The sequence below is a fragment of the Psittacula echo genome, assembly GCF_963264785.1.
Source record: "Psittacula echo genome assembly, chromosome: 5".
NCBI classification, from domain to species: domain Eukaryota; kingdom Metazoa; phylum Chordata; class Aves; order Psittaciformes; family Psittacidae; genus Psittacula; species Psittacula echo.
Window position 1 is genome coordinate 78,341,178 of NC_137739.1, and position 13,568 is coordinate 78,354,745.

General features: G+C 40.8%; 1 protein-coding gene across 1 annotated transcript in view; it reads right to left on the minus strand.

The window, feature by feature from the left end:
• Positions 1-13,568, minus strand: part of DDHD1 (DDHD domain containing 1) — a gene marked incomplete at its 5' end in the record, with an annotated part of 73,867 nt that overhangs the window by 35,523 nt on the left and 24,776 nt on the right. The window contains 2 exons of the mRNA XM_080618260.1: positions 6,009-6,156; positions 7,903-8,031. Of these exons, the coding sequence (XP_080474386.1) occupies positions 6,009-6,156; positions 7,903-8,031 (277 nt within the window). The remainder of the gene's footprint in view (positions 1-6,008; positions 6,157-7,902; positions 8,032-13,568) is intronic.

Sequence of the window (13,568 nt, forward strand, 5' to 3'; positions counted from 1 at the left end):
TAAATCCTCATCTGAACAGGCAGAGAATTCTTCTCCTTTCCAATACAAATGGACGTTGAAATACTGACCCCAAAGCAACAATTACTTAAATCTATACACATGGCAACAGCTACAATTTATGATTTTTCTAAGGAAAAAAAAAAATAACTGAGGCACAGATGTGACACATACCTTAGAAAGCATTTTGACATATTCCTATTTTCCATGAAAGAATCAATGGCCTGAAAATAGATGCTTTGAGACTCACCATAAATAAAATGTGCTTGTCTGTCTTTTTCTGATTAAAATAATAAATAATAAACCCTATTTTCACAGGTATACATCCTTGCTTAAGGAAATATATTCTGGAGATAAGTTAACGTATTTAGGATTATTGCTTTGGAGTTTTTTAATCTTACGCTACTAATTTTACACTTGTGTAGTGATCACAAATATTATGTTAAAAACTGGGGAGCTACAAACCAAGCTAGATTCAGCTGGTTCACAAATGTTATAAAATGACCTTGATAGCTAGTAAGAAAGCAAAATGCCTGAAGGCGCAAAACCGTGACCCGTTTTATTTCCAAGTCACCTTTACAGACTCTTCAGTCAGACAATCCATAGCAAAAGGGAATGGTCTTTAATTTTAAAAGCGTTAAACCAGCCAACTTCTTACTCTGAAGTTAAGAGATAGGGCAACGGGATGTCCGCACAGGAAAAACTCAGCTCTCACTACTGCCTGCAAAACTGAGTAGATCCATTCCTGGATTTGCTCACAAAACTGATAAGTTATGCTCTAAAGCAGTCCTCAACTGCTTTCACTACTCTGGAGTTCCCTCATATGGAGGGCAGCACTCACTGCCTCTTTGAGGAAATAATACCAGGAGCTATTGAGGAAATTCAGGGCTGACTTGAGCTAAATTTAGTAAGTCAAAGTGAGAGTAGCAGACATGAGTAACAAAAATTGAGATCTGCTCAAGCCAGAGAAAATCAAAGGGAGCTGTTTCCAAAAGCTTAGCTGCATTGAAGAAATGCTAAGTCAAGTCTTACTCAAGGTGGATTTCAAAGAGCAACTGCAAGACACAAGTCATCTTCTGCCACTGTTCTTCAAGGATTCATCTGCTCTCAGACCAGACACATTAAGATTGCTGCTCTATGATATATGCAGACTCATTTTATTTCGGAAGAAAGATGGAAATTCTAGGATGCAAACAAAGTAAGCATGATGGTGATTCGCACTTTGTTTTCAAGAACTGGACTCAGCAGGATCAGAAGAACTCAAGCTGCTTGGTTAGCTGATTACAAGAACCCTGTGGAAATCCAGGTGCTCCAAGTGTGAGTGCATCTCTCCTCAGCGCTGCTTTCCAAACGGCAGGCAAGCTTGCACTTCACGGAGATGCTGGCTTTGCCGTAAAGCAGATCAGGCATTCCCTGTCACTGCTGTCATCCCCTGCCTCCTCACCACTCACCTGCATCTTCCAGATGGGGTTCCAGTTTTTCAGACAAACTGCAGTGATTCAGTTTACAATGGGACCATACAGACAATTGTGCTGGTGTGGGCAGTAAAAGGGCAGCACTGGGCAGAAATGAGGGCTGGCGGAAGGATGGGAACAAGAACAGATCTGTAGATACATCTAAGTTCTAAACAGGCTGTTACAGCTTCCCTCCAGTGTGCAGTCATGTGTTAGATAATTAATAAATCTAGACAAAACAAGCTCTTATGAAAGCATTTAATGACCTAACTATCACCTTTTACCTCTTGGGCTGAACTTTTCATTTAGCTTGCACAGCAAGCTCAAGTTGAAACCTGTAAGACAATTTTTACCATTTGCATACTTAATTTCAGAAATATTACCAGCACTTAAGAATGGAAAGCAAGGATGTAATATGTATTTAACCCAATGCAAGCATTTAGATGGAAAATAGGCAAAGCTACAAAGTATCTGAAAGGCTAAAAATCATAGGAAAAAATTTACAGAGAATCTTGATTCCAGCAGTGCATTATTTAATGCACTGAAAAGCCTCTGAGAGGCTCTGCACTCTGTAAGGGCTTGTACACCACTGGAAATTTACCAAAATAGCTATTTTGAGGTAATTATTATAATGATAATCCATAATTAAAATGCTTTCTAATGGGACTTGCAATAAAAATGGAACTGGTGATTATGGAATGCCAAAATGACATTGCTTTCGCACACAGCAAATTCTGTGCTACAAGCAGCAGCACAGGCAAATACAATTTTTGAATCAAAACAGAAAATTTGGACAGAGGCAGACAGATGCCAATTTTAGGGTAAGAGCAGCCAAGAAGCGTCACAACATTACAGCTTCTATAGAAATACACAGAGCAGCTACTCCATTCAATTTTCCAATCACAGGAGCTGATGAAATTTAGAGGGTCTGATCTTTACATAAGCCAGGTAAAACAACAGGATTTTTTAAAGGAGATTTGAGACATGGATAGTAACATTCCTAAATTCTATTTTAAATATATAAGGACAACCCCTACCCCCTCAATCCAGAAGCACAAGTTCAACAAAATCAGACATTGTGTTTCAGTGAAAAAATATTCCAAATAACAATATTAAAGTGCGTACAGTAAAAGGATATCCCAAAACTATTTTTTTTAAGTTAACATTGTACCTTATCTGAAATCTGCTAATGCCAGAATATTGCACCTGATGGCAAACAACCCCCCTCTCCAATTAAGCATATTATGCCATAATATCTTAGTTTGTATTACACAGAAATACAGAATATGCTATTTTCATCCTTAAATAATCACCCCTATGCTACTGAAGGAGCTCACAGCACATTATTCTGTTCACGTTAGGTTGACTGAATCACTGTTCCAGTCTGGAGGAGGTACTGTCTCTTCCCAGACAAGTTCTGCAGTTAGTATCAGCATTGACAGGAGCAGCTTGTTGTACCAGCTGCTGGTCTACATTTAGATAATAAATGTGCTTAACTACACTGTGGAAAAACAAAATTATGTCACATCTACCAAAGACCTGTTCATTCAAGCATCGATAAAATGCTTCTTTTCCATTTATGTACTTACAGGACACGCTGCAACCATAGCATCTAGCCACATTAACGATTAGATTGAACTCCATTACTTAATTAGCACATATAATTTTAAATCACTTAAAGACACTTCCCATGGCAGCCTGTTCCAATGCGTGACAACTCTTTTGGTGAAGACATTTTTCCTAATATCTAGCCTAAACCATTCCTGGCACAACTTCAGGCCATATCCTCTTGTCCGGTCACTTATTACTTAAGTGAAGAGACCGATCCCCACCTCGCTACTACCTGCTTTCAGGACATGTTTCTTAGGTAAAAGTTTGCTTGCTTTCAACTAAATTATAACACACTGCAGTTTAAAAGCCTTGGATGAAAAGTGTCATATAAATCTATGTCTCAGCATCCACTGAGAGGACTGGTGGTTCTCTGCAGGGAATGTCCCCTGCCAAATGTCCTGGGGCCTAAATTAAACGCAATTTCTAAGGAACACACCTACCACAAGATTCCCACACCAGGACACATTATAACTGTACATCACAAGTGACAGCCATGTCCTTCACAGCTGCATGCAGCCCAAGGCAAAGATGAGCTCTGAGGGTGACACTGATGGGCAGACATATAGCTTAACAGATTTAGCATGGCTGCAACTACATGTTTCAAACTAAGAATGTGCATTTAAAGGAAAAAAAACACTGAAAACTTTAGCTGCTGCTTTAACACATGAGCAGTCAAAAAATATTTGTCCTTATCGGTCTTATGATTTTTCAAAAGGCAACATCTGACTTCCTGACTCCCTAACGCAAAAGAAGAGAAAAAAAAAAAAAGAGAAAAAAAGAGAAAATTAAAAAAAAAAATACACACATATATCATGGATGAAGGTACTAAGAGAAAGTGCTAGAACGGCTTGTGAGAGCTGCCATTGTGCTGGCTTGGCAGCCATTTCTTCTAAAATCTCTTCCTACAACATATGGGATGTTTCTTACTGGTAAGTTTAAAGCTATTAAAAGGAAATAAAAATCCAACCCAAACACAAACCCCAACATTTTTTAATTTGCAGATTTTGTACAAGAATACACAATTTATACCAACAATTAGCATTTAAAACGGCTATGCAATACTGCCTGATATTTCCTGAGAATATGAGCAAGATCTACTGAAGCACAAATATTCTTGCTTGCTTTGTAGATAAAAGATTTCACATAATGGGCTGCCAATTAAAGCAGGACTTCTTACGGCATGAACACCTATGCACTGTGTCCTGAGCTGAAGTTAGACCACCCATACAACCCCTGTGTGTATGTTCAACAGAAAATGAGGTAGGGAAAAAGAAAAAATAGAAAACCTTAATGGTTCCAAGATGGGAGTTTTATTTCTTTTTGCTGTTAAACCAGCAGCTTATACTTAGGGTCTCTGCCTTTCCAAAGTAATTGCATCCTAAAAAAAATTAAATTAAAGTTTTTACATTTATTTTGGTGACTAACCAGCTTTTTATCAAGGGCTGTGGATCCTCTTCTCTTTGGTTTGATTGCTTGCTCTTAAACAACACAAATAAAAGAGCAGGTAAGTGTCAGAACAAGGGGAGTGAGGAGTAGCAGGTCGTTGCTTTGAGATGACAAATGACACAGCAGTGAAATCAAGAGTTATGCTCTACCACACCAGAGGACACTAGAGCGGAAGAATGAGCTGAAAGAACACAAGAGCCTGCTGACATGATGGTACACACAACAGCGATGACACATTAGCACTGACATACATTGCCATTCTGGATTTAAAGGGAGGTTCACAAAGCTCTTACCACGAAATCATCAATCCCAGTTCTACACGCATGTTCACAGCAGTCACTCGTATGTCACTATTCCTGTCAATTTGCATGGAACATAGAACTATTTGGGAAACACATACTAAACCATCTGCACAATACAGATCTGTAATTAACACTGTCATCATGACTTTACTCATCATGACTTTACAACTTTGTCTAATATTCAAAAATCTTTTCAGGTACAGCAGTCTCAGTAGCTCAGGAGTTTCTCTCCCCATCCATAGAATATTAGGGTTGGAAAGGACCTTAACATGATCTAGTTCCTAATTGGCCTTTGGAATTACCTCAGATGTCAAATCACAAGCCATTTGCAAACTAGTCTTCAAAATACACATTCAGTAAGAAGATCCAGTAAGCCTTCAATCACACTTTAGTTTTCAACTAGTATCTATACACAGAACTCCATGAACAGTCTCAGCAATAGCTTCCAACTGCATGAAGTAACTGTCCATTTGACAGCCAACATTCCCACTAGCTCCCTGTTTCCCTTTTCCTGCCAGTATACACTTCTCTTGCCCACTATTCTGACAACTAGCCAGAACAACGGAGATTCCCCTTGATTTTGATCAAATGAAAAATCACTCCCTGCTCTGTCTGCAAAGTCAGTGGTGCTTGAAATTCACAGGCCAGTCCCCTGCAAGACACAGAATCTCGAAATATAGAATGATTTGGGTTGGAAGGGACCTTCAAGACCATCCAGTTCCAACCCCATGCCATGAGCAGGGACACCTTCCACTAGACCAGATTGCTCCAAGCCCCATCCAACCTGGCCTTGAACACTACCAGGGATGGGGCAGCCACAGCTTCTCTGGGCAACCTGCACCAGTGCCTCAGCACCCTCACAAGGAAGAACTTCTTCCTAATACCTAATGTAAATCTTCCCTCTGTCACTTTAAAGACATTCCCCCTTGCCCTGTCATTACATGCCCTTGTAAAGTTGCAAGTGTTGGTCATAAAAACAGAATATATCTTTGCTCTTCTTGCTTGCAGCTACTCTAACTAAGTCCATTCATCCAAATTCACATAGAAAGTAGTGTACCCACAATATAAAGACTCAGGGGAAGAGGAGCAGAAGGAAACAGGAAAAGATACAGCTTAAACCAAAGGGTCTGCTGTCATTTGTTAATGTCAGCCTTATAACCAGGCTAGATGGGTATTGCAAATACTACAAAGCACTCACATAGCTGTATTTTTGATGATCCTTCCTTGGTCCATTTTCTGCCCAATACCATGCACAACAAACACAATGTGACTAATTTGTGGTGGCTTGTCTTCTAATGTAGCTTCTTCTACATAGCCTCTATGTAGCCTTGTCCCACTACTTAAAGCTGTAGAAAAAACATTATCCTAGATCAGTTACATTCTATGAAGTTGACAGAAGCTTGACTTTTCTCAGACCAACACATTAAAGTATTTTGAAAACAAATTTATACATAAAGGAATAGCATGTATTTATAAATATCTGCAACTAGATGATATTAATTGTATCAGTCAGTGTATTACTAGGCCATTTCCACTGTAAAGGTAACTAATTCCAGAAGTATTCTCAAAAAACACTTTTTAGAAAATAGCTGTCCATCCACTTTTACAACACCATACCCTTCTTCTTTGTGTCTCAACCATTAAACTTCCTTGTATCTCCACCTTACTCCCACAGCATGGAGGGAATCATGGAAATGATCTGCCCAAAAACCTGGTAAACACTGTCATTCTCTCTGACCCACTTAAGAGAGCTGGTTGAAAAGCTTTACAATTTTTCATTTTTATGGGGAAAAGCTATGTTTTATTTCAAGCTGATCCAACCTCAAATTTCCCCACTCATTCTCCAGACCAGTGGCCAAACCAAAAATCAATTACCCAGGGCAAACAGGAATTTTCTCTCACTATTACACCAATGGCTTGAGAAACCCACTGGCACAGTGTGTCTTCATCCCCCTCTAGTGACAGACCCATATAGAGGATCACAGCCTTGCATAACCTGCACAAGAGGCCAGCAACCGCTTCAGACAGTTACATAGAAGAAGGCAGCGTCATTCCCCTCCACAAAAATTGGAACCAACTTCTTTTGGTTTTAAAAAGGAAGAAAACACTACAGAAATGCTAAGGGCAGTTTTTACACAGGACAGGATTTGTTCATCAAGTGGGCTTTTATTTGATATTTTCCCCCTCAAATCGTTTAGGTCAGATCTTACTTATTATTTATTACACAATATCTAAATTGTGTTCTGGACACAGATTACTTTTGGAACTGAAGCACTGAATTATATTAAGCTTTGGCAAACAATTAATTATCCACCCAAGAGCCCTGTGGGGTAAGAGGGCATTAATTACAGGACAGAGGCATGCAGATTAAAGGCAAACCTATTACCTGATCTTGTTTCTTCAGAGACCAAGGAACAAGTGTATGTTCTTGTTTTTGTAGTTGTCCAGCAGTGCACAGGAGCACCACAACTGAGAGAACAAGTTCCAGTTTTCAAGGTTGGCAATAATCTAACTTTTGCTTGAGAGAGAACATCCTCTCTTCCAACCATTTCAGCCTTGCTGGATTTATGACTGGTAGTTTTGAGCTTAAATGAGCCTGGACCCCTACTTGAAACAATTTCTGTCTAAATGCTTCACCCCCTCCTCTAAGTTCATATGTCTGTTTAATGAATGGAAAAAAATGCAAGAGGTGGTGAGGGGATGGTATGATCATGTATTTAAGGAATGCATTGTGTTATGCAAGTACACAGGCTGTAAAGTTAAGGTTGCAAACGAATCTGTAATTCTTACATTGTAGCTGCTAGACTCTGCCACTGTAATATTTCCATATATTTATTATGCAGTGCTAACTGCTGCATCCAAAATAATAATAAAATATGTAATAAAAATAAGTCATAGCTGATTCACATCTAGTTACAATTATGTACAACAACCTAAGGACCCTAATATACTCTACTGTAAAAAATGCAATGGCCAAAGTGGGCTAAGTGATATATTAAAACTTCAAACCTGAAATCTCCCTCTAGTGCTCCAGTAACAAATTTAAAATACCAGTATTTACAGTCTTCTTTACAAACTCTGAAAAACATTACCTTTGGAAATCCCCAGCTTTTGTGTAACACTTCTTGCAATTTTAGATGTTGTTGCATCACTGTAAAGATACACTTCATCCACACTGTGCCAGTCCACATGGTTGCGACTCAACTTCAGACTATGAATAGCTGCAGCAAAAAGGAACAACAGTTAATTTAGATGGGTAAGAGGGAAAAAATGCCTCTTCAAACAGCGAAAGAGAGAGAGAAAACAGTGTAATTTACATACAGGTTAAAATCTGGCACTCCATTATACCTAAATCTGTACTACTTCTTACCTTGAAGTTTTTACATTTAGGATTAATCTGACCAGGACAAGCAGCAGTTTGGAGACCATCTCTGAAGACATTTCACATCAATTCTATTCCCCCCGTCATCTTGGGATGGTAGGTTTCCAAAATATTCCCTTAGCTGAAAATAAAAACCAAGGGGGGCAGGACAACACATCCTGAAATACTGCAGCTGGGTGAGATGACCAGGTGGCTGCCACATGTACTCTCATCACTAGAAAAAGAGCAATTTCACTACTATCTTGTCTCTCTTCTGTCTATACAGTAAGGTCCCTGGTTGTGAGCGTACTCTGCTGTAACACAGAGGCTTTCAAGGCTCCATTACTAGAAGGCTTCATTGCATCTCTTTCCTTTCAGAAATATCCAGAAGCTGGAAATGCGGTTCAATGAGAAAGCTTCTGAATGAATAATTTCTAGCACAGAACAGAATCTAGCTCTTTCAAAAAGCACTAAGAGCTCTATTGTTTTTTTGTGCAGTTATTGTGTTTTCCAGATTTGGAACTGATTGAACTCTGGGACCAACCTCATGACACACACTGCCTGATTGTCAGACTTAAGCACAATGGCCATGTTATAATGCAAATCAGAATCTTTCATCTAAGGCTTGGAGCCTGAATGAGCAGAGCAAAGTAATTCGGATTTCACCTACATTTGAAAATCCGTTGCTTAGGTCTCATCTAATGTGGGATACACAATGTTTGGAGAGCTGACAACAGCAACAGCCCCGTAACCGAAAAAAAAGTGTTATTTAACTGTCACTGGTCTTGCTGAAAGTCCAAAGTCATGGAAAACACCCACAGCTGTTGTTTTGGTTTGTGGCGATTTTTTTTGTGGGTGTTTGTCCCCATCCCCAATAACAGCTCCAACCTGTCCCCTACACTCAAGTGAGTTTTTTATACTCATCTGAAAACATTCTGAAAAGGCCTAAGCCATGATTATATCATATTTTAAGTCTGCCATAGCACAAACCAGGCACATTAAGGTAAAAGTTGCAACCTTTCTCCTGTATTTTTTGTTTCTTTGCCAAGGCAGACAGCCCTGGCATAGTCTCAAGAAAAACTAAATGAAGTCTGTAAGAAACCAGAGCATTAGAAAAGGATTACCTCTTTTGCTCTAGTAAGTAACTGATTCACAGAAAATAACTACAGCTATATTGCTGGTTGAGCAATTCACAGAAAATAACTACAGCTATACTGCGTTATTGACAGAGCAATAGGAGAGAAGGAAGCAAGTCACTCTTCAAAGAGCAGACACGTCAGCTTAGGGTAACAACAGGCTAGAGCAAGAAGCTGAGAACTCATAAACATCCCTGCAGGTGCAGACGTGAGTCCATGGCCAGAAATCTCAATTTAGAACTGGAGAAGGAAAGCAAACTACCAGCAAAACTTCCGCTTTCAGACTTGGAGACAATGCAACGGAGACTGTGATGTCCTGAGAGAGGCACACAGTTGAGTGGCAAAGGCAAGGGAACCTCCTTGCACATGTTTCTGCAATCTCCTCCATCCTCTATTCCATGACCAATGTAGACTTTTTATGCACTGTCTGGTAGGTCTTTAAGAGCTGTTCCACCTGCATTCTGTAAAATCCCTCTCGTAGTATGTTCTTGGGGAAGCTGACAGAGGAGGGCTGGAAGGTTGGAGAGTGTTGTGCTCAATGTCCAAAGCATGCAGAGGAAGAGATGGAGGGACCTGTGGCTGAGTCGCTTATTACCATTGTAAGAATAGCAGTTTGGGGAGAAGGGATCCTCAAACTCTTCTGGAATCAAGTCCAGCTTCTCTACTGAAAAGAATATATAGAAAGAAGTAGGTTTTTCCTACCCTGCATGAGTTATTCTCATTTGGGAAGAACAAATTTCTAACTTTTACGGTGTCCATCAAAAACACGTATGTTGAAGGGCACATCAAAATCAACTACAAGACACGCAAGCACTGAGGAACTGCAAAAGAAATATCCAACACTACTTCTCTGCATATTTAGTAATGCCATCAAAAGGGAACTTGAAAAATTTGGTTTACTGTTAACACAGGCACCACATATGACCAGTAATCTTCAGTAGAATCTTTCCTATTGAAACTTACCTGAGATGCGCTGTTAACAAACATGTTGCAGTCAAGCACGGGTATGTACTTTTACAGCACTTGGGACTATACCACTTCCTTTCTACTCAGCACTCAGAATTAAAAACGTGTGCTAGCTTTTCAACCTACCGATTTGCCAGTAAGACTATAAACTCTGCAATTTTGACATGGTTTTTATTTTGCAACTCTTAGTAAATTTTGTTTACCAACACACTCGCTGCTTTGCTTTTGAGTTCCTGTCCATGCGTACACCCCAGAGCAAAGTCCAAACCAGCAGTAGAGACACTTAAGCACTGAAAAGAGTGCCTGCAAAGGCACCATGCACTCCAGTGCAGTATTTTGCAGAAGTCTGCATAATGCTTCCAGGGTGTCTATCTTACCAACCAGGAGGAGACATATTCCTTTAAAAGTTAACAAGAGTCACCTAAGTCAAAACAAAGCTGGGTGCTCCATCTTGGCATTCTGCTTTGAAATCCATGGGGATGCAAGTTTTAAAAAGTCTGCCTAGGGATCAATGCACCCATTCCACAAGCTGACCGCCCTCTTACTGAAGTGGGGCGAGATTTTGTCTCCCATGAGCCGGCAGCGAGCGCTCGCAGCCCAGAAAGCCAACCGTATCCTGGGCTGCATCAAAAGGAGCGTGACCAGCAGGTCGAAGGAGGTGATCCTGCCCCTCTACTCTGCTCTCGTGAGACCTCACTTGGAGCATTGTGTGCAGTTCTGGTGTCCTCAACATAAAAAGGAGATGGAACTGATGGAACAAGTCCAGAGGAGGGCCACGAGGATGATCAGGGGACTGGAGCACCTCCTGTATGGAGACAGGCTGAGAAAGTTGGGTCTGTTCAGCCTCGAGAAGAGAAGGCTGCGTGGAGACCTCATAGCAGCCTTCGAGTATCTGAAGGGGGCCTACAAGGATGCTGGGGAGGGACTGTTCATCAGGGACTGTAGTGACAGGACAAGGGGTAACGGGCTCAAACTTAAATAGGGGAAGTTTAGATTGGATATAAGGAAGAAATTCTTTACTGAGAGGGTGGTGAGGCACTGGAATGTGTTGCCCAGGGAGGTTGTGAATGCTCCATCCTTGGCGGTGTTCAAGGCCAGGTTGGATGAGGCCTTGGGTGACATGGTTTAGTGTGAGGTGTCCCTGCCCATGGCAGGGGGGTTGGAACTTGATGATCTTAAGGTCCTTTCCAACCCTAACTATTCTTTATATATATGTAAATAAAGTATATCCAAGATGTCTGTTCATCCTCAGACCCTTGGATGTAATGTCCAGCAGTGGAACAGAAACCCCCTAATAAAGAAAAAGCTATCACCCTGACTTCCAAGCCTTCTTGGTGAGCAAAAATATCCCTTCAAAATATGAGTGACATCCCACTTGATGAATATCGTTGTGCTTTCTCCATCCGTACTTAAAATTTGTCTGAGGAGAGAAAAATGGTACGCTCTTGCAGATTTGCATGGCAGAAACCCAGTGAAGAGAAGAACTGCATAGCTGATATCAGTCACAAGGATAAATGATCCACAAGCCATGTGTGCATGAACAGCTAGGCAAACAGCGGTTCCCTGTCACTACGCACCGGAGATACTCTTTTGGTAAAAACAAAACAACCTGCAATAAGGTACCTCTTCATGAGGGCCAACACTGCACCAATGACTGTAGAGATTCTGAAGAGCCCAAGCAAAAGGAGCTTCTGCTGCTGACAGTTCCAGAGTGGAAAGAAATGTCTTTGGAGAGGACTTGATAGCAATCTGAAAATAAGCATCTTAAAAAAAGAAATCAATATATGCAAACTGTGCTTTCCATGTATGGGATAACAAGGGCTGCCACTGCTGTTTTGAAACTGAACGCAGGAAACAGATATGTTTTCCTAGAAATTATAAGATAATGTGATTTATGTTCTCTTTGCAGAACAAATGGTGACTGTCCTATAAACTTCATTCATGCTGCAGACGTGGTAAAAATGACAACACAGGAGCTTTTCATACGAAGAGATGTCACAGAGTGTCAGGAAGTCACCAAGTGATGCTGTACAAAGCCAAGTCACAGAATTCAGATTAGGCAGTAGATATGCCACAGGGAAATACTCGTGTTCATTCCTTTGCCTTCTGGGTCCTTCAGAAGCACACTTTCTGTGTTTGTGGATTCTCTCCAGGGCACCAGGCTAGGATGCTGCTGAGCTTCACTGAGATCTGACTGTGCCTATGGCATCTCTGAACATCAGGCATAGAAGATGAAGGGTCTCCCATGAAACCACTGGAAAGGAATCTCCCTCTGGATCCGACTTCCTGCAGCTTTGTTTTCACATGAACTACTTCTCTGACACCATGCACAGCTTTCTTAGAAGGCATCTTTGTAAGTGCATCTTCCCTACCTGCAGAAAACCTTAGGTATTTTGTACACTGCTTAGTTTTCTAGTTTGGGATTGAAGGCTAAGTCCATGCAAATGAAATCAAATTTTGGTTTCCTTTGGATCCAGAAACTAGAAATTAAATGTTTTTCAGGAATACCAACAGAGACAGACACCTACAGTATGAGTATGTGGGAGGCATAACCCCACTGTAGATGGAAGACAGCCTGACCCTAGACAGTAGCAAGCAAGCCATGCAAAACCAAGGAGAGAAGCATAGGGGAAGTGAGAGGGATCAAGAAATAACTTCTTTCAGTTGAAGAAACCAATGGTTACTATCACACAAACCTCCAGTTCCACCAAGAGAGATGAACGCAGGGGGAAAAAGCCATCTAAAAAGTTTAAATACGAAAACTGGAAAGGTAAACATAAAATGTAGAATATATATTCCTACAGTGTTGAAGAACCCGATCTCAGTTAGACTGCAGAAATTCATCTTAAGACAAAATAACTGGAGAACAACTGAGGAGTAGAAAACCTGTGCTATTTTTTATACTTATGGCACAAAACCCACGGAGAAGCTGGGATGTGCACACTGCATGTGCACTGCTAGTGCAAAAATCCTCCCAGCTGAAGTGCTTGAGGAGCCAAACGCCTCCAGCACCAAGTGCAGACAGACAGACACCTGAACACTGCATTTCATGGGGCCAGTAGTTCAAAATTAAATACTTTATAAGGTAAGCACCTGGGTTTTTACCTGATACTTTGTCATGGTTTAAACCTAGCTTGTGACTCAGCACCACGCAGCCGCTCTCTCACACCTCCTTCCCCCCTCCCTGGGCAGGACGGGGAGGAGAACTGAAAGAGTGTAAACCCCACAGATTGTGATAAGAACAGTTTAATAACTAAAGTAGAGTGTAATACTACTAGCAATAATAGTAAGAATA